General features: G+C 37.0%; 2 protein-coding genes across 4 annotated transcripts in view; one reads left to right on the forward strand and one right to left on the reverse strand.

Annotated features, from left to right (window-relative positions):
• The window catches only part of LOC111144347 (SET domain containing 2), a 127,311-nt gene that overhangs the window by 66,728 nt on the left and 38,683 nt on the right, over positions 1-21,900 (reverse strand). For all 3 annotated transcript variants that reach the window (XR_002640386.1, XR_002640387.1, XM_022498607.1), the window contains exons 4-9: positions 17,260-17,391; positions 15,761-15,889; positions 14,224-14,347; positions 13,203-13,280; positions 10,429-10,526; positions 7,970-8,096 (exon numbers count right to left, since the gene is read on the reverse strand). Coding sequence is in view for 1 of the 3 variants with exons in the window: in XM_022498607.1 (XP_022354315.1) it covers positions 7,970-8,096; positions 10,429-10,526; positions 13,203-13,280; positions 14,224-14,347; positions 15,761-15,889; positions 17,260-17,391 (688 nt within the window). In the remaining 2 variants the exon portion in view is untranslated. The remainder of the gene's footprint in view (positions 1-7,969; positions 8,097-10,428; positions 10,527-13,202; positions 13,281-14,223; positions 14,348-15,760; positions 15,890-17,259; positions 17,392-21,900) is intronic.
• On the forward strand, positions 19,779-20,355 carry LOC111144348 (vacuolar protein sorting-associated protein 29-like). Its single transcript, XM_022498608.1, has 2 exons — positions 19,779-20,024; positions 20,262-20,355. Exons 1-2 carry the CDS (start codon positions 19,830-19,832, stop codon positions 20,340-20,342), a joined length of 276 nt encoding a protein of 91 aa, XP_022354316.1. The 5' UTR covers positions 19,779-19,829; the 3' UTR covers positions 20,343-20,355.

The raw sequence follows: 21,900 nt of genomic DNA on the forward strand, positions 1-21,900 counted from the left end.
GTCACTGCATATGAACCAAAACAAACAAAAATCTACTCTTACAGGAGACAGAGCAAATTAATGTTAGGTGAAAAGTATGCCAGAAGAAATAAAGCACTGGCTTCAAAAATAAAATATTTGTATCCCCTATGCGTAGCACTGCACACCTAAGAATAAATCGTAAAGATACTTCTAGACACATGTTATACCAAGCTCACTGAATGACCACTGTAATAGCAAAGAACTGTTAACAAATGTCTGTGGCCAGGTTATATAAATTAGCATTTTCATACAATGGATTATTATAGCACAGTGAAAGGAATCAAGTGCAGCCCAATGCAACAAGATTCATCAATCTTATGAACATGTTACATGAAAAAAGTTCCAGAAGATTACATGCTGTATGACTCTGATTATATAAACCTCAAAAACAAAATTTTCATAGATGCATGCCTGAAAAATCAATTTTAAAAAGGCAATGGAGGTATGACACAAAATTCAAAACAGTGGTATCCTCTAGGGGCTAAGCAGGGAGCACAAAGGAGAGAAGTGCTCACAAGTGGTTCTTTTATAATTATGCCTTGTAACATATATAATTTCTCTGGAAGTTTCAAATATTACATTTAAACAATGGGAAACAACAACAAAAAACCCACCAATGGTTGTTTTCCAGCTGTCTTACAAAAGATATAAAGATACCTTACAGAACTTATTATTGGGGAGATAAAATTCATATGAAAACAAATAATAAAGCATTAATTGTAAAATGTTAAAAAACTATGAAGGAAGGGAGTGGTTAGAATGAGAGTCACCAGAAGCAGGGCTAGCAACAGGTAAGATAAAGGAGGGAGTGAAGTAAAATCTTGAGCATAGGGAAATGGAAAATTGTGATAGTGCCAGCTTGGCCAGGCTGGAGCAGATAAGGTATGGTGAGGAAGTAAGAAAAACCTCATCAAAAGGAAGGCTGGTGTTTGATCAGAAGATCTTGGAGGTGTTATGTAAAAGAATCTGTATTTGATGTGAATGAGCAAGAAAGCTCCATTACTGAACCCAAAAAGGGGAATAATATGATCAACATGGAATTTGAGAATAAGTAGTGTGGCAATAACAGAATAAAATTACACAAGACAGCAACTAACACAGAAGAGATATAAAGACAGCAGTAAACCAATATGGCCTGAAATGATAAAATTCTAGAATGCACTGATAATAAATTAGAGGAAAGCAAATCCAAAAGAATCTTTTTTTTTTCTTTAAAGATTTTATTTATTTATTTGACAGATAGAGATCACAAGTAGGCAGAGAGGCGGACAGAGAGACAGAGGAAGGGAAGTAGGCTCCCCGCTGAGCAGAGAGCCAGATGCAGGGCTCGATCCCAGAACCCTGGGATCATGACCTGAGCCGAAGGCAGAGGCTTAACCCACTGAGCCACCCAGGCGCCCCTAAAAGACAAGAATCTTAAGGAAATTTTCCTTTTATTTAAAGATTTTTATTTATTTATTTATTTATTTGCCAGAGAGAGATTAAGAGCATGAGCAGGGAGGGTGGCAGGCAGAGGGAGAAGCAGACTCCCCACTGAGCAAGAAGCCCGACCAAGGACTTGATCATAACCTGAGCGGAAGGCAGAGGCTTAACTGACTGAGTCACCCGGCATCCCTTAAGGAAATTTTCTGTTACTTAACTTTTTATCATCTCAACATAATTTTAGGCAAGGCACTAAACATTTCTATTTTATATTATACCACAAAAATCACATAACTCTAAGGAACAAAAATAAGAAAACATGAAATGCTACTTACAAGACTGAAGAAATGTAAACTCACTTTTTTCCTTCTAAAATGTACACTTAAGGCTCATTTCTTTTTCATTTCCAGTATCACTTATGTTTTGAATAGATTAAGGACATATACAGAAAAACCAGTTTATGGTTAAACATTAATTCAGGACAATTTCCTTAATGATGGTTTTCCCCTGCATATCCTAAACGTAAACCTCCTGTGTCTTAAATTCTAGAGGATTAGAATAGGAAAGACCAAGGGCTTTAAAATTCCACTTTTCCCCAAGTGCAACAGCCAGAACCTCACTTTGGACAAAGTTTTGAGACACAAATACTACTGGGCTAAGAGATGGGGTTTTCTGGGGCACCTGGGTAGCTCAGTTAAGCCCCTGACTCTTGAATTTCAGCTTGGGTCATGATCTCAGGTCCTGAGATTGAGCCCCACATGGGGCTCTGCAACCAAGGCAGTCTATTTGTAACTGCCCCCACCAAAATAAATAAATATTTTTAAAAGAAGAGAGAGAGGTAGGGTTTTCTTTTCATAATTAGCCAGGAAAGGCCTCTCTAACTCTGAATACTTAAGAGATAAAACTGAGTTCTTAAGTTTTTAATTTAATAAACATTTATTGAATAGACACTACAGTATATAAAACTCCACTGGTAAATAAAAACAGTAGCATTCTTTCTTAAGGAAATAAACAGTAAACCTGCAGAAACTGAAGTAAAAATAACAAAATTTTGCAAACAAAATACAGAAACTGAATAACCTTTGAACCTCCCACTACAATTATGAGCTTAGTGGTTGTACTGACATACATAAAAGTTATCATGCCAATCCTATGTATGATACAGTGTCCATAATTTTGGGTACTCAAGTGGACAATCAATTGTGAATTGTGGGATTAATAGCTTTTAGGATACCTGGGAGGAAGGGAGCCAGGAGGCCAACTGATTGCTTTCATTAATCTACATTTACTAGAAGTACTTATTTTTAATTTATGTATCACCACCTTCCGGAAAGGATCTGAAGTAACTAAAAATCAACATGAATGGGCCGCCTGGGTGGCTCAGTGGGTTAGAGCCTGTGCCCTCAGCTCAGGTCATGATCCCGGGGTCCTGGGATCGAACCCTGCATCAGGCTCTCTGTACAGCAGGGAGCCTGGTTCCCCCCAACTCTCTGCCTGCCTCTCTGCCTACTCGTGATCTCTGTCAAATAAATAAATAAAATCTTAAAAAAAAAATCAATATGAAAGTATAAAAATGGTTAAGGTATATTTTAATTACTGATACATGAACATTTATATATACAAAAATGCAAAATTCTATAGCATTTAAAAATTTATTCTGTTAAGTGCTTAATCAGTCCAAGAAATTATTTACTTTTTTTTCTTAAAGATTTAATTTATTTGTCAGAGAGAGAGAGAGAGAGAGAGAGAGAATGAACAGGGGAGGGGTAGGGAGAAGGAGAAGGAGAATCAGGCTCCCCATTGAGCAAGGAGTCCTGTACAGGGCTTGATCCCAGAACCCTGGGATCATGACCTGAGACAAAGTCAGATGCTTAACCAACTGAGCCACCCAGGTACCCCTAATTTACTCTTTTTTAATACTTTAGTATTTTGGCCATCAACCATCTTTAATTGGTCTAAGCAGTATTTTTATTACTTCCCGATGAAATACAGTACACATAGAAGTATATAAGTGATTTGTAAACAAGTAAGTTTAACAAACAGGTGAGCATTATCCATAAAATCAACATGCATGTGATAAGGCCGGGGGGATGACAACATTGCCAGCATCCCTGAAGTGCTCCATGTGCCCTCCCCTTCTTATAATACCTCCTCTTTGCTCTTGAGATAACATCTCCTAACTTTTTTAGAAAATCATTATTTTTAAAATAGGTTTATCATCTATACAAAACCCTAAATATTATAATTTAATTTTGTCTATTTTTTAAATCTTTCTGGAAATTATACTGGACAAAACTTTTGTCATGCTTGTGTTTCATCCTTACATTTTAGAAGTCCTCCGTTCTGTTGCATGGAGCCCTAGTCCTTCACTTTCATGACAAATTTTTAAGTCTAGGATTACATTATAAATTGTCTATATTAGTGTTAATGGATATTTGAGTTGTTTCTACTTTTTCTAATATAAGCAATGCTGCTGTGACTCTAGATACATATCCATTCACTTCCAGTAATTAATTCCAAAGTGTTTTCAAAAGTGGTTGCACCCAAGGATGCCAGGGTGGTTTAGTTAGTTAAGCGTCTGCCTTCAGCTCAGGTCATGATCCTGGGATCGGGTCCAGCATCAGGCTCCTTGCTCTTTCTCCCTCTGCCTGCCACTCCCCACCCTGGCATGCTCTACTCTCTCCCTCTCTAGGACAAATAAAGAAAATCTTAAAAAAAAAAAAAAAAAAAAGGCAGCTGTACCCATTTACAGCCCCCAAGCAGTGTAGGAGATCCTGTTCTTACAAGTCATCAGACTTTTTACCAATCTGATAGGCATGTAAATGACACCTGATAGCTTTAACTGATACTGCCCTGATTCCTAATGAGGTTGAACATCTTTCTATGTTTATTGGTTATTTGGATTAGTGAAGTGTCTGGATGGTGTCTTTTTATTCTTCCTTTGTGCTGGCTTTTTCTTTATTAATTAGTAGGAATGCTCTATATACTTTAGATATTAATACTTGTTTTGTGTTGAAAGCAAGTATGTACCTTTTCACCCTCTTTATTGTGTAAATTAGTTATCATTAGTTTCACAAACTCAAAAGAGACTAAGAGAAGTTTCAGACTATTTCCTGCTTGTACTTCACAAACTACAAATATCATCAGGTTATAGGGACTTAATATATTTCCATCAGCTAAGTATTTAGTTACCTAGTAAAATACATTAGGTTATTAGTTACCTGGTTTGTGACATCCCCAAAAAAGACAACCAACTTCAATTGGAAGAGCTTTTAGCTTTGTTAAGGAGATGACTATATAAAGATGCAATCATAAGAGCAAGAAATAAAAAAAATGTTTACCAATCAAGGGCTGATATGGAGGTTGTAGACTATAGTACTATTAACATACTCTTCTTAATAATTAAAATATGCAAAACTACATTTTAAACTGTCCTATCTTGTCCTCTCCATAGCATCCTCTACCCAAAAGAATTCCCAAGACTCTCAACTATAGCTGACTAAAATTCAGAATCTAGGCATGCAAAAGGGAATTTCAGAGGGCAACAATCCAAGAAAAAGTAAACTAGAGTTCAACTCTTCATTATCGGCAGGGCAAATAACCCTCCTAGGAATCTAAAATCGTTCTGGCTCATTCCTCTATCTGGCCAAAGTTTTAGCTACAGCATTCTATTCCAGAATAACATCAAATTCATACCTGGGGCAACCCATGATGACTGGATTCATGTTACACCTAATTTAGTCTATAATGCCAAAGCCTATACTGATACTGACACACCATAATCAAAATAAACACAAGCAAACAAAGGAATGCCTACACTTGGTGCACTGGAATTGTTCCTGAATCTTATCAGACAGAAAGCCATCTGGGGGCTCCTGGGTGGCTCAGTGGATTAAAGCCTCTGCCTTCGGCTCAGGTCATGATCTTAGGGTCCTGGGATCGAGCCCCGCATCGGGCTCTCCATTCAGTGGGGAGCCTGCTTCCCTTCCTTTCTCTCTCTACCTGCCTCTCTGCCTACTTGTGATCTGTCAAATAAATAAAAACTTAAAAAAAAAAAAAAAAAAAGGAAAGCCATCTGGTAATGGTATGATGGAGTTATAACACTGCCTAAGAAACCATCACATTATAAGGATACTCCCCACCAATAATACAGTTTTTAAGAAATGTTTATTCTGTAAGCTTTGAGAATAGGAGATAGCCAAAGGGAAGTTTTTATGAAGATTTTAGCATAGGTCAACATGTTTAATGACTATTTTGTGGCTATTCTGATAAACTATCAAAGAAAATGAGAGTTGGGGCGCCTGAGTGGCTCAGTCCTTTAGCGTCTGCCTTCGGCTCAGGTCATGATCCCAGGGTCCTGGAATCGAGTCCCACATCGGGCACCCTGCTCAGCGGGAAGCCTGCTTCTCCCTCTCCCACTCCCCCTGCTTTGTGTTCCCTCTCTTGGTGTCTCTCTCTACCAAATAAATAGAATCTTTAAAAAAAAAAAAAAAAGAAGAAAAGAAAAGGAGAGTTAAAAATAAAAGCAATATTAATGGAGTTTAGAGAAAAATTTCCTCCAACAGTCAAAGTCAAGAAGGCTAACGGGGGGGGGGGGCAGGGGGGACGCCTGGGTGGCTCAGTGGATTAAGCCTCTGCCTTTGGCTCAGGTCATGATCTCAGGGTCCTAGAATCAAGTCCCGCATAGGCTCTCTGCTCAGCAGGGAGCCTGCTTCCCTCTCTCTCTCTCTACCTGCCTCTCTGCCTACTTGTGATCTGTCAAATAAATAAATAAAATCTTTAAAAAAAAGAAAAAAGAAGGCTAATCAGCTAGGACCCAGTGACTCCACTTCCATGGATATACCTTACAGAAACATGTACAGATGCTGTGACAGGAAGAGCAAAAGCTTAAAAACACTAGTGTTCATTAGAAGGACTATATATAATAAACTCATATGATGAAAAACTTAATAGTAGTTAAAAATATGTTTACATATTTATCAATGTGGATCAAATTTTAAAATAAAGAGTAAAAAAAAAACAAATTGCAGAAATAAACATATTATACCATTTCTAAAACTCTAAACAAAACAATGTAATAAATTTTAAAATTTATTTTCTAGCACACAGAAACATTGGTTGTTATGACCACAACTGTCTGAGTTGGAAGAGGATGGAACTACTCTCCACAATCTGCAGTGCAACATAACGGTTAAGAGCAAAGACAAGAGCTAGTTCACTTCCATTACCTACTAGGTGATACCTTAATGTTCTCATCTGTTTAAAAAAAAAAAAAAAAAAAAAAAAAAAAATCCTTGTACCCAATTTCAGGGCTTATTGTGAGAATTACATGAGTTAATGTGTCAAGTACTTAGCAGAGTGCCTGGCAGACCATTATGGTACATATGCTCTCCAAAAAGGACAGCTAAAGCATACACAATACTCTAAAGAACGCATTCATCTTGGGTGGTATTTGTTGAAACTTTCCTTTTGGTACTTTTTAAAAGGGCTTTTAAAATTTTTCAACTGCCCTTTCCAATGCTTTTTGCTATCTATATCTCCTTACAGAATTCAGATGTTCCATAATTAATTCTCTCCAATTAATTTGGGCTTACTGACATCACCTTTTAACCATTACACTTTTATCCCTTTGTCCCAATACATCTTCTATCTCCTCATCTAAACAATAATTTATACTTAATCTATGCAGCCATTTATAAGAAAAGCCATGGCATGAGCTAGCTGCTAAACAATCATAGGGGAATTTGCTGATTAATCCCTTTAGACCCCTAGCTCCTGCTCCTAGCCCTCCACTAGGATTCATAAGTCTGGGGATGGACCCAGGAATGTGCATTTTCATTAAGGGCCCTGCCAGGTGATTCTGAGGCTAAGAAATACTGTTTTGGTGTAGGGATTCTCAGAAAAAGGGAGGGGGGATTAAAAAAACAACAACAACAACAACACAAAGCCCTTGTCCCAGGCAAGAGTCCCTTTATTAACAAGATAACTCCTTCCTCCAGTATAACTGAGGTGAGCTGAGGTATAAAAAAGGCCATTAATTACTATGCTAATATAGTAAATGAAAAGACTACCTTCACGATTCCATTCTCACTCTTTGGTTGCCTGTCACCTCTCAAAACTCACCTTATACTCCAAAGAGGGTTTTCAGAGATTGTAAGAACATTTGCAAACTTTTAAGAGTTCCAAACAAAAAAACAAACCACTATGAAACGATTAGGAATGTAGATCAGACTTAAGTAAGCTAGTAGATAAACATTTTATTTGTACTTAGGATTAGAAGTTTTACAGGCCCCAAAAAAACTATTAGCCCATGAGTTTTACAACATGACTTCAATAGTTCTCTGTACCTAATTCTAATCTCTATGAACCGGAAATAAAAATAGCAACCATACTTCTTTTCCTGATTATCTCATCTGATCCTGACTTTCTCTGTTTGTAGTTTGACTTTTCAAATTTCAATCAGAAAAGCTACCTCCCTTCTTAAAACATACATGGTAAAAATTTAAAGAAAGAACAAAACACTTACTGAATCCTTCTTACGGGACCGCTCCTTCTTCATTTTTCCTCCTGCTGCTCTGATACTGACTCTGTTCTCTCCTCCCAGGTAACCTCGGCAATTAGCTGACCCACAGAAACATTTCTGAGCTTCTTTTCTGTTTAAAGGGCACAGGAAACATGTTATGTGAAAGTAAACCATAAAAAATGTCAGCAATATAACAATCACATATGAAAGAGAAGTCTATTCAGCCTAAAACAAGTAATTATTTTAAGAGACTCCAACAAACCTGGTACTATTTAAAGGAAATGCCTGAAAACTGCTCTTAAAAAATATTCATTCTTTTTCCAACCTTCCCTTATTAAAATCAGTCAAGAAGTTAATGAGAAATTTCTTCATTTTGCGAGTACCTACTAATATATAAAAATAAAAGAGCATATACACATTTGAGCTGAGAACAAAACTGCTTAAATAGTTCAACATCTCTTATATGTAAATGTAACAGGCACACAGAATAAACAAGACATACTGTTATAAATACATATACACAGATATAAAATTCAGTATGTCCAGGTTATTTAAAAGGAAACATGTAAAAGTTACCACATAAGGATGAGATACTAATAAGAAACATTGTTAAGAAGTAACTACTACAACGGAGTCAAGGAAAAGTGGTGGAAAGAATACAGGCCTAGTCTACAAGCTTGGGTACAAACCATCACAGCCATTTATTCTGTGACTTGAGAAAAGCATGAAAAACTATACTAAACTGATAGATTCAGTTTATGACAGCAGTAATCAAAGGCATAAAAATAAATCATTCAATAAATAGAGCAGGACATCACAAACACTTGATTTCTAGTATTTCTAGTACCTTTTCCTTCAAAGAGGACAGTGCAAACATAAGAGGAAAAAAATACAGAGCCCTACATACAACGTGGTCTGGATTCATCCCGTGACTGCTATACCACTGACTGCCTAGATCCATTAGTTCATGAGGTGCTGCAAAACGCTGATACTGTTACTACTTCATTTATTAGCTGAAATGACCTCCAAGAGAAGAACTTCTTCTCATCAACTATTTGGTTTAATCTAAAGCAGAATTCACTTGGGGAAGGCAGGATAAATGCTTGACTCTTTTTTTTTCCCCTTTTTAAACTTTTAAACTACTTTTTAAAAATCATGAATTGATTGATTCACCAATGTTCACTGCAGCATTATTCACAATAGCAAAAAAGTGGAAACCACCCAAATGTGCATTAACATATGAATGTAAAAACAAAATACGGTACATACATGCAGTGGAATATTATTTAGCCATTAAAAAGGAATGAAATATTGGTACACGCTACAACATGAATGAACCTTGAAAACATTGAATGTTTTCTAAATGAAGTCACAAAGGACCACATTGGCATGATTCCACATATGTGAAACATCCAGAAAAATCCACAGATATAGAAAGTAGATTAGTGTTTGCCAGGGGCTAAGAAAAGGGGGAAATAGGGCATGAGAGCTTGTTAATACATATGGGGTCTGCTTTTGGGGTGCTGAAAATGTTCTGGAACTAGACAGTGGTGATAGCTGTACAAAATATGACTGTACTACTAAACTGTATACTTTAAGAAGTTAAAAAGGTGAACTTAATGTTATGTGACATTTTCCACAATAAAAAATATCTAAAACATGGGAAAAAAATCATAAATCGGTTCCCTTCTATTATAACTAATGCAGTTTTATTTTTAAAGTATCATTAAATCTCATGGGTTTTACATAGTAAGTTTCAAATCACCGTAGTTATTATCCTTATTGATGCTTAAGTGTTAATGAGAACTCTCTCACTAATATGAGAGCCTATTCAAGCTAGCTCCAAGTTCCTTTGACAGGACTCTCAACTATTATAACTGGTTTTCTGACACAACAAAATAATCCAAGATCACCTTGTTCAATTTCTGTCTTAACCTGAAATCAACACTCCTCCAAGGAACCCTGTTCCTTTTAGTGGGGTTCTATGAAACCACAACATAGATGCTAGGGGTATTCACTGCTACTGCATCAGTTATTATTTTGGCTAGAGAGAACAAGTAAATTATCTTTCACAGTACAATGAGTAGAGATCAGAAAAAATTAGTCATGAGCTGGTAACAAAAAGATAAATGATAGATACACAGAGATTATATTATATTCTCTTTACATGCACAAACACACTAGACATTTCTATAATAAAAAGGGTTTTTTTAAAATTACATATGGAACATAATTATATAAATAAGACAGCATAGAATTCAGAGGAAGATTATACAGTTCCTGCATAAATCCCTTAACGTCCACAAATGTCATACAGTAGGAAAAACACACAAAACTGAAAGAGTAAAGACCTGGAGGCACATACAACTTTTTAGTAGTTCACATCAAAGTTTTATATCTCTATATCTGAACAGTCTACTGCCCCATCAGAAGCAGCAAAACAGAATCAAAACAATACTCACCCGTATCTTTGGAACTGATAGTCAAATGTTAACTCTGAGCCTGAAGTAACCAGTTTGGTGGTAAAAAACCCGACCCTCAGTTGTCCGTTCACAGTCCACTGAGATGTTGGTTTTAAAAGAAAAGAAATTAGTAACTGATTAATCTGTGTGTTTTTTTTCTTTTTTTTAAGACTTTATTTATTTGTCAGAGAGAGAGAGCACAGGCAGACAGAGTAGCAGGTAGAGGCAGAGGGAGAAGCAGGCTCCCTGCTGAGCAAGGAGCCGATGTGGGACTTGATCCCAGGACGCTGGGATCATGACCAGAGCTGAAGGCAGCCACTCAACCGACTGAGCCACCCAGATGTCTCAATCTGTGTGTTTTTCTTTAAAGATCCTCATCTGCCTTAATTATGAATGTGCCTTTAGACAATAAAAGCTTTTCCAAATAGCAAATAGGGAACTTTCTTTTAAAATAAATGTATTTGTTACTCTTACTTAATACCATCATCTATAATTTATCTCTAATAAAAGCAACTGCTACTTTAATTTGTATAATATACATTTCCACAGAGTAAATATTCACTTGTACTAAAAACAGACAAATAGGGAATGCTTGGCATCACTGACTATAATTATAGGCCAATTGGTACTACCTTATGTTAAAAGTAACTGTATTCTGGGGCGCCTGGGTGGCTCAGTGGGTTAAAGCCTCTGCCTTCAGCTCAGGTCATGGTCCCAGGGTCCTGGGATTGAGCCCCGCATCGGGCTCTCTGCTCAGCAGGGAGCCTGCTTCCTCCTCTCTCTCTCTGCCTGCCTCTCTGCCTACCTGTGATCTCTATCTGTCAAATAAATAAATAAAATCTTAAAAAAAAAAAAAAAAGTAACTGTATTCTAAGATAAAATGGAGCATGGAACCATGTAAATAATGATGCCAAATGTTTAATTTCAACAAAAACTGGTGGTCATATGACTCAGTGTAGTGAAAGGGAAGGAAAGCATGAGAACAGCTGCATGAAACTCAAAAATTAAAATGGGACTAAATAGGGGCGCCTGGGTGGCTCAGTGGGTTGAGCCACTGCCTTCGGCTCAGGTCATGATCCCAGGTCCTGGGTTCAAGCCCCGCATCGGGCTTTCTGCTCAGCGGGGAGCCTGCTTCCTCCTCTCTCTCTGCCTGCCTCTCTGCCTGCTTGTGATTTCTCTCTGTCAAATAAATAAATAAAATCTTTAAAATAAAATAAAATAAAATGGGACTAAATACACAGGGGTTAGAACTTGTAGTTCCAGAACATGTAAGATATAAGTCAACTATAGAGCTCCTGTCCAGACCATGTGAACATGTTACTGATGAAAAAACCCAGACTTAAAGAGATAAAGGGACAGAGTACACCTGGAGTCTCACAGTTAGACGTGTGGCCACCAGCTACAGGCAAAACTAGAACCAGAATTTTGGTTAAATGATTATGGACTGGGTTCTCCTATTTATTATATGGCTTGGCTCTTGGAAGAGCCATATCTAAGATCTATTAGCACACAGATTCAAAAGACAAAAAAAATTAAAAAAAAAAAAAAAACACTATTCTAATATGAAATGGAACCATTGATTGAGAACCATTAATATGAATTGAGAACCATTACTTCTCTAGGGAGCAGGTCCATAGCCTTCTTAGCCTAAAAAAGAACCAATGTTCTAACATATATATTGTTTCATCTAAGCTCAAAAACAAATTCAATAAATGAATTTATCAAGTGTCAACTATGTGCCAGGCATAGGGACATCGAGATGAGCAAGACCCAGAGCATAGCCTTGTTGAGGAGAAGCAGTGTAACCACATGTGTATCACATATAATCCTTCTCATCTGTGGCTATTCAGCTCCTTATGTTATTAAAACAGCCAACTTTGGCACCTGGATAAGAGCTGATAAAAATCTGAATATAATAGTACATGCTGGACTTCATCAAAATTAAAGTTCAGTTTGGTACCTTGAAATAACAGCTAAAATTAGGGCGCCTGGGTGGCTCAGCCGCTAAGCATCTGCCTTCGGCTCAGGTCATGATCTCAGGGTCCTGGTATTGAGCCCCACATCAGGCTCCCTGCTCGGTGGGAAGCCTGCTTCTCCCTCTCCCTCTCCCACTCCCCGTGCTAGTATTCCCTCTCTTACTGTGTCCCTCTCTATCAAATAAATCTTTAAAAAAAAAAATAGATAAAAATTTATGGGCAAAGAGAAGTGACAATTAAATGCAATGGGAGTTCCTGGATTGGCTCCTAGTCAAGAAAAAAATGAGAGATAACAAAATCTGAATAAAGACTTTAGATTAGTTAACAGTTAATAGTATTTCTTGGATTGGGTACCTGTATAATGGTTATATACAATGTGAGCATTTGGGGAAGCTAAGTGAAGCATATGGAACTCTATACTGTTTCTGCACTATTTTATATACTTAAACTTATTTCAAAATAAGATTTTTAACAATAGAGTAGGAAAAAAACAATTCAAATGATTGAAAAAATAAAATCCACAGGTACCCTTAATGTAGAACAGCAATTTTTTTTTTTAAGATTTATATTTATTTATGACAGAGAGAAATAGTGAGAGGGAATACAAGCACAGGGGAGTTGGAGAGGGGAAAGCAGGCTCCCTGCCGAGCAGGAATCCCGATGCAGGGGCTTGATCCCAAGACCCTGGGATCATGATCTGAGCCTAAGGCAGATGCTTAATGACTGAGCCACCCAGGTGCCCCAAGAGAACAGCAATCTTGAACAAATATCCCAAACTCTAAATCTACCTCAACTTACTTTTTGAGTTTCACAGTTTGGTTCACAGCTGTGATTCATGAAACGAGAACAGTTTCCTTTCTGAGTGGCATCTATTATCTAGGGAAAAGGATCATTTTAAGAGTTAGAAATGAGACTATAAAATACATGTATATTTTGTGAAGGAAAGGCACTAGGCAAATGTACGACCTATATTTCCAATCCCTCCTCCTCTTTTATGTATAGACACATCCAAGAGACATATATCCAACGGCCTCCTCTAGGAGATCTGCTAACCATAAACATCTTACTTATAAGCAAAATTATCTCCATATCCACCAATAATTCTTCCATTTACTTTTAGCTACTTCTTATACCCTCTTATATTCCAATCTCATTTCTCATGTACAAAACTCCATTTTAAAGTGCATATTATACCACAGTGCAGGAGCTCTCAAACTACAGTGTCTATCTGAATTCCCAGAGAGCTTGTTAAAATTCCTGCTGGACCCACCCTTAGAAATAGATTCAACAGGTGCTGGGGTAGGACCTAGAATTAGGTTTTCCAGGACTGAATAAAGAGACAGATATGAGAATCTAGCTAAATTTTATTATACCAGACATTAAAGAGATTTGTAAAAATGTAAAACAATGGTACTCACGTTTAAAACACAAATCATTTGAAAATGCTTTATTTTCATAAAAACATTTATGTCAACGTATAATGGGGCTTGTTGCTTTTCAGTGGTTTAGTAAGTATCTTTCTATTTCTCAGCTTTAATTTTTATTTAAGTATTGACAAAACCCACATCAAAAAAAAAATAAACCTCTTTGGAGATACCAGTCATTTTTAAGAGTTATAATATGAAACATGTATGTTTACATTTGCCTATATATGTAAATATCTCCCTCTCCCACTCTTTTTATAAACAAAAACTATATATACTATTCTGCTCCTCTTTTTTGTCATTTAATATCTTTTAAAAATCTGTCCGTTCAATGACGCTTTCAAACTCAACAATATCCGGATCTGTTTCAAAGCAAACACATTCATGCTGCTCACCTCATCATTCTTCAGGGCCATGAAATAGTAGTGGATGTTTTTGTTCCGTGCATACTCCTTTACCCGGGCTTTAAACTCTTTATGATCAAGTACTTCTCCACAATATTCTAGCACAAAGGTGTTCCTGGCAAAACAAAGGGGAAACAATAGCACTTCCTGCCTAGGAGCTTTATGGAAAACATACATCCCTGTAAAAATAATGCATTTAATAAAATGTAAGTGGATAAATTTGGTATCATACAAAATATATATAAAGTACCTAGCATCTAACTGAGGATTTCTCCTTCCTAATATTTTTCCAAAAAATGTTGATTATAAGACACTTTTACATTTATACATACTACCAAAATATGTATTCCTGATCTAACCAGATACTAAAACAAACACTCAAGTCTGGTTTATAATCATGAAAACAGTGATTTACAGCTAAGAAACAGCTCTGAGGAAATCAGGAGGCACTGAAATATTAAAGGCTTTATGCCTAAGAAAAAAGATGGCAATTTAAATATAGCGGCGCTTCTACTGCCTTGATTCAAAGGTCTCTGAAGATGTTAAAGGTCAAATAGACCTTTTCTCTCACAACATCCTCTGTGAGTTTTCTCTAGTATCTATCAATACTCCTGATTAATCACTCTTCTTGGCGTCTCTCAGATACCTTCCAACCCTGACTGGTCTTTCCTTGGTTATTTAGTATCTTCAGTACTGGAGAAGAAAGGAGTATACTATACACAGGGAATGTCATGGTATTTAACAGTAACTAACTAGCAGATTAGCTCCAAAGCCTTCCTCACCCTGTGCATATCTCACAATATGTCCTCTTCGACAGGAATAATCTACCAGTGAAGATCTAAATAGTTTGGAACTAAAGCATGAAACTGACACTACCATCAGCATATGGAAATTATATGAGTAGGAAAATACGGGAAATCTGGAAACATTCAGTGCTAGGGTATTTTACCAAAGCAGGGTTCTTTGTGAAAAGCTTAGAAAGGCTAAAGAGCTTTAGGAAACAATTGAAAATATTTTCTTTTTAAAAAAAATTTTTAGGGACACCTGGGTGGCTCAGTCGGTTGAGCAGCTGCCTTCGGCTCAGGTCATGCTCCTGGAGTCCCGGGATCAAGTCCCAAATCGGGCTCCTTCGTCCAGCAGGGAGCCTGCTTCTCTCTCTGCCTGCCACTCTGCCTGCTTATGTGCTTTCTCTGACAAATAAATAAATAAAAGCTTAAAAATTTTTTTTTTATTTATTTACTCGTCAGAGAGAGAGAGAGAGCACAAGCAGGGGAAGCGGAAGGCAGAGGGAGAAGCAGACTCCCCAGTGAGCAAGGAGCCCGACTCAGGACTTGATCCCTGGACCTGGGGATCATGACCTGAGTCAAGGGCAGACGCTTAATCAACTGAGCTACCCAGGCAACCTCAGAATAATCATTATTAAACTTTATTAAACTTCAGTGTAACAAACACATTATTTTCCTACAAAGTAGCTAACCAACTTCAACGATACAAAAATAAAGTGAAAGAGGATTAAGACATAACTTACGAAGGAAGGTCTTTGGCAGCTCTCAAGCCCCAGCCTTTCTTTTCTGTGAGTATGACTTCCACATCTGCATGCTGTTTTCTCTGAAACCGTCTATTGGAACAATAATCCCCATTTGGACACCGAGAAGAACTAAAATGAGAAGTGGAGAAAATTAATCTCTAATGACACATAGGATGTGGATAAAAACGATCAAATAACAACAACAACAAAAACAAACAAACAAGAGATACAACAAAGGCATCTGCCTCGGTGCAGAAACAGGGAACAAGGCCCACTTGAGGGATGGAGAAAACAGCAGAAGATGACTGGCAAGAGAAGTGGGCTGCAGGAAGATTGAAGGGCAGGTCGTTGATCAATTATGTAGAGTTATGAACACCAGCTTAAATTTGAACCTGATCCTGACAACTATTCCAAGTTTGACTGTGGGAAACACATAAAGAAAGGTATCCTATACTTCCCATCTCTTTAGCAAGGTTGGAAGGAAAAGTCAGAAAGTGCAGAGGCCAGGGCCACAATGTCAAGTTAGAAGAATAGTGCTAACTCTTCTGTCTCCTCTTCTTACACATGTATGTCATCTCTACTTTCAGTTTAATAAAAGAATATCAAAGTGCTTTCTCTTTATTTTTCTGAGGTATAGGTTTTATTCTCGTAACACTAGAACATGAGCAAAATAAAAAACTGAGTTTGAAAGAAAACACTTTATTAACACTAAGAACAAAGTATCTACATTATAAATCACCTTCATATTCTCTTCGTGTTAAAAAATGATCCAATTTTTCATCAATCAAACTGGTAAAAAAAAAATTAACCACACTTTAATGTAAAGACATTTATGCCTTATAAGAAAAATATAGAAGAAAATGTCTTAAGAGGAGATAAATAATTATGAGTTAACTATAAACAGACTATATAAAGCAACCTAGAAAAGATTAAGATAGGTCTGTATGCATTGCTCTGAACAAGCATCCAAAACATATTTAATTATGTGTTCATGTGTGTTTGGGCCAGGGTGAGGGGATAAAATTCAAAAAAGTACATATGGTAAAGATTTCATTTCTATACGTAAAAAGTGGAAATATCTATGAATGTTGGTATAGGTATAAAAAGTACCGGGAATGACCAGAAATAGAGGGATTGGGGTTTGGAAGACATTTTACTTTATGCACTTTTGAAATGCTAGGGTTTTATCTCATCTTATAGTAAAAGCTAAAAAAATACCAACATTTACCTCTCAAGACACGAACATTGTAAGAGATAAAAGGTTACAACATTAGTTTTAGGGCTACTTTACAGAGCACTGTCAAAGTATACTATAATGTACAATGCAAGAGAAATCTATCTCCTTATAAACACTGTTATACATTGGAGATTTCATTGCTTATAAATACTCAACGACAGGTAGGAGAAAAGTTAAATCTGATTCATCACTAATTCTTTCTACTATTTTGAGACATTTAATAGAACGATTGAACAAAATCAGAACATTTTAATTTACTTACCATTCAATCATGAGGAGACGATTAAGACAATCTTCCCCACATGCTATTTCACCTTGAGCTCTTTCATCTTTAGAAAGAGGTGTACACTCACACTGCATTCGCTTAATATCCCGATGGGATTTATTCTTCTTTCTATTAGGTAAAATTTCGTAAGAATTGGTTTAAGAAATCTCCTGGCAATGATACAACATACACAATCAAATATGTGCTAAATCTCCTTAGTTTCACATTTAACGAGTCTGGTTAAGTCAAACATTCAAAAGGAAGAAAACATCTCCTCACTAGTATCTGTGAGACTAAAAACACTAAGACTTAAGTTGCAAAGAGAATGAGAGGCAACCTTCAGCCCCGACAAATGGGAGGATAGGGTAAGTTCAAGTCTATCATTTTGGACTCAGCCCTCATTTCCTAGTCCATTTCAGCTAAGTCTCAAATTCTGAGCAATTTCAAGTGTTAATAGTCATATTTGGCTCAGGAGAAAAATGAGAATCAAAGGTGACACAGCTGATTAAAATGAAGTTTAAGAATCCGTCCTCCTGGGCGCCTGGGTGGCTCAGTGGGTTAAGCCACTGCCTTCGGCTCAGGTCATGGTCCCAGGGTCCTGGGATCGAGCCCCGCATCGGGCTCTCTGCTCAGCAGGGAGCCTGCTTCCCTCTCTCTCTCTCTGCCTGCCTCTGTCTACTGTGATCTCTCTCGGTCAAATAAATAAATAAAATCTTAAAAAAAAAAAAAAAAAAGAATCAGTCCTCCTGGGAATGTGTGGGGGCCTCAGTCGGTTAGGCATCTGCCTTTTGGCTAGTTATGATTCTGGAGTCCTGGGATTGGGTCCTACATCAGGCTCCTTGCTTAGAGGGGAGCCTGCTTCTCTCTGCCTGCTGTTCCCTCTGACAAATAAATAAATAAATAAAAATCTTAAAAAAATAAAAAGAATCAGTCCTCCTCGATGAGCAAATAATGGTTGAGAAAAAAAAAGATATTTAATTTATAAAACACAGAGACTGAGGAAGGAAAGAAGTTGCTAAAAAAATAAATTAAAAAATAAGTTTTTTTTTTTCTTTTAGAGAGAGCATGAGAGCATATGCACACATAAGCAATGGAGAAGGAACAGAGGGAGAGAGAGAATCTTAAACAGGTTCCATGCCCAGATCAGAGCTCAATGCAGGGCTCTCTCTCACAACCCTGAGATCATGACCTGAATCAATTATCAAGAGTCAGACGATTAACAGACTGAGCCACCCAAGCATCTATAAAAATAAGACTTTTATTAAGAGTTTAACTCAATCTTTCAGAGAATCTTTCAGTAACAATGCATTTCTAAAAATCTTATTTAACAGAAAATTAAATGATTAAAAAAAAGAATGAAGTATAATTTACAGAACTGTATTACAGAATAATAAGGCATTACAGAATAATCAGAGGACTAAACTTTCTCAACACAGACTGATTTGGGGGTATAAAGGGAAACTGTTCAAAACGGGCTGGGTTCATAAATACCTACACCAGAGATTGCAAAGAAAGTGAAAATGTGATTATTTCCTGCCTTTTATGTTGAACTTTCTTTCTGACCCTGGTCCAAAAGGGAGGAAAAAAAATCAAAGATGGTTGAAGAAGATCGCCTTCTTAAGATTAGGGCAGTCTGACTCCAACTATCAGACAGTGAAGAGCACAGCTGCTCTATGCGGCTGTCTTAATCTCCTAACTAATCTGCTTTCATCTTCAACATATGGTCTATTACAGTCCCAACTTAAAAAGTACCTGAAGAGTGTCCTGACAGGTTCAACTAAGTTTGAGTAACAGGAATGACTCATCTGGATCAATTCAAGGTATCATTCATTAATAAGTGTATGACTATTCTCAGTCTGAAGAAATGGAACTAAAGATAAACCATATATCTATTTACAAGTACTTTAAGAACTATAGTTTTGAAAAATCAGCAAAAGCTTTATTTTGTATCGCTTTGTAAGGACTAATGGGCACGGATTCAGATAACCCTATTTTCATTAAACCTAAGAAAATTTTTTCACTATACTCAATACCATTGCAAAATTTGTGTTCTTGGTGGCTCCTAAAGGCCCAGCATATAAGAATAAGCACTTTAAAAATGCTGAATATGGGGCACCTGGGTGGCTCAGTGGGTTAAAGCCTCTGCCTTCAGCTCACGTCATGATCCCAGGGTTCTGGGATTGAGCCCTTGCATCGGGCTCTCTGCTCATCAGGGAGCCTGTTTCCTCCTCTCTCTCTGCCTGCCTCTCTGCCTGCTTGTGATCTCTGTCAAATAAATAAATAAAATCTTAAAAAAAAAAAAGTCGAATATATATAAATGCTTCCCACTCCAAAAAAGCTCTCCAATGTTCCCACCAGCCTATATGTATGGTGTTACATGTATCTGGATCTCACTGCTGAGCAAATCCCAGAGGACTGGGTTGATTAGTTTTACTTTAGTCTTTTAAAGACCCTGTTCGTGAATACTCACGCAATTCCTAAAAACTACTACTTATAATATTCAATATTGGGAGCCCGAGAAAGAAGGCGGCGGCAGTGCTGGTAACTGAGTGGAGCCCAGTGACAGGATGTTGGTATTGGTATTAGGAGACCTGCACATCCCACACCGGTGCAACAGTTTGCCGGCTAAATTCAAAAAACTGCTGGTGCCAGGAAAGATTCAGCACATTCTCTGTACTGGAAACCTTTGCACCAAAGAGAGTTATGACTATCTCAAGACGCTGGCCGGTGATGTTCATATTGTGAGAGGAGACTTCGATGAGAATCTGAATTATCCAGAACAGAAAGTTGTGACTGTTGGGCAGTTCAAAATTGGTTTGATCCATGGGCATCAAGTTATTCCTTGGGGAGATATGGCCAGCTTAGCCCTGTTGGCAGAGGCAGTTTGATGTGGACATTCTTATCTCAGGACACACACACAAATTTGAAGCATTTGAGCATGAGAATAAATTCTACATTAACCCAGGTTCTGCCACTGGAGCATATAATGCCTTGGAAACAAACATTATTCCTTCATTTGTGTTGATGGACATCCAGGCTTCTACAGTTGTCACTTATGTGTATCAGCTAATTGGAGATGATGTGAAAGTAGAACGAATTATACAAAAAATCTTAAAAGCCAGGCCTGTCTTGCTGGTTTTTTTTTCCATTCCCCTGTTCAAATCAAGTAATTAAACATATGAGCCACAAAATTGTATCACTTTTATAATATTTTACAGTAAAATATACCATCTTCTGTTAATACAATGTTCTAAGCTTCTTGTAAACTATAAGAATATATTGTTTCCGTATTTGATTTCTATGAAAAAATGTCCATCATACAGTAAATGGTCATGCATTAAGAAAAATTTATCCAAAAAAAAAAAAAATTTATCCTTGTAAATTCTTCAAAGTTGATTATCTGGAACTTTATTACAAAAGTAGTGCATGAGGAAAATGAATCTAGATTTTCTTGTATACGTTTTTCTCTCCAGTAATAAACAGTTACCTTTCATTTATAATAAATAAATAAATAAAAATAAAGTTCAATATTTTAAACTTAAACCTAATTTATTAGATGTAAATTATAACTGTAAGAGACTCTCTATATTATAAAAAGGGTTTTATTTTTCAAGATTTATTTATTTATTCAGAAAGAGAGAGGGAAAACATGTGAGCAGAGAGAGGGGCAGAGGGAGAAAGAGAATCTCAAACAGACTCCAAGCCCATCATGAAGCCTGACACAGGGCTCGATCTCACAACCCTGAGATCATGACCTGAATTAAAACCAAGAGTCCGGGGGCGCCTGGGTGGCTCAGTGGGTTAAGCCGCTGCCTTCGGCTCAGGTCGTGATCCCAGGGTCCTGGGATCGAGCCCCGCATCGGGCTCTCTGCTCAGCGGGGAGCCTGCTTCCTCCTCTCTCTCTACCTGCCTCTCTGCCTGCTTATGATCTCTCTCTGTCAAATAAATAAATAAAATCTTTAAAAAAAAAAAAACAAAAAAAAAAAAAAAAACAAGAGTCGGATGCTCAACTAACTGAACCCAGGAGCCCCAAAAAAGCTTTTTTGTTTAAATGCGAAAAACTTCTCATGAGACCTAATTTTAACTTTACCTTAACCACAGTGAAAAAAAATTTCATTATAAAAAAATTTTTTAACACTTAAAAGGATGATGGCTAGGTAGAGTCTTAGGTAGAAGAGAAATTTGCAAAAGGAAAGACTACAGGTTTTTTTGTTTAAAAAGGCACATTCAACACATATTTATATTGGGAAAACAAGAGGACTGTCGAGGAAAGATGAAAGAAAGCAGGCTGTGCAGCTCTGCTTTGGAGGACTATGTTTCATTACTCCTGTTCTCATTATACTTGCTTCTTGTTAGGGATCTGTAGTAAACCATTTTATCATTTAATTCTAAAATAGTGGTTATGCTATTACCAAATTTAATCATTTAATCTATTAGCAATAGACTAAAAGACCAGACAGAAAATGGTGTTCTAGTCTAGTTCCAGTTTTATGAAGTACCTTTCAAAGATACTTCATTCTGAGCATTTTTGAAAAGGAAAAAAAAAAAAAAAAAATCAAGCACAATTACATTTTTCTTTTTCTAAGAGCAGACTATTTTGCTGAGATTTTATTTCATTGTTCATCATAGTTACACATG

The sequence above is a fragment of the Enhydra lutris genome, unplaced genomic scaffold (assembly GCF_002288905.1).
Source record: "Enhydra lutris kenyoni isolate GAN:26980312 unplaced genomic scaffold, ASM228890v2 scaffoldscaffold10, whole genome shotgun sequence".
NCBI lineage: Eukaryota > Metazoa > Chordata > Mammalia > Carnivora > Mustelidae > Enhydra > Enhydra lutris.

Excerpts from the sequence above, each read along its gene's own strand:
- LOC111144348 (XM_022498608.1), top strand. The coding sequence starts at position 19,830 with ATGTTGGTATTGGTATTAGGAGACCTGCACATCCCACACCGGTGCAAC. Across the intron at positions 20,025-20,261 it reads TGAGAGGAGACTTCGATGAG|AAACATTATTCCTTCATTTG; the intron begins AATCTGAATTAT and ends TGCCTTGGAAAC.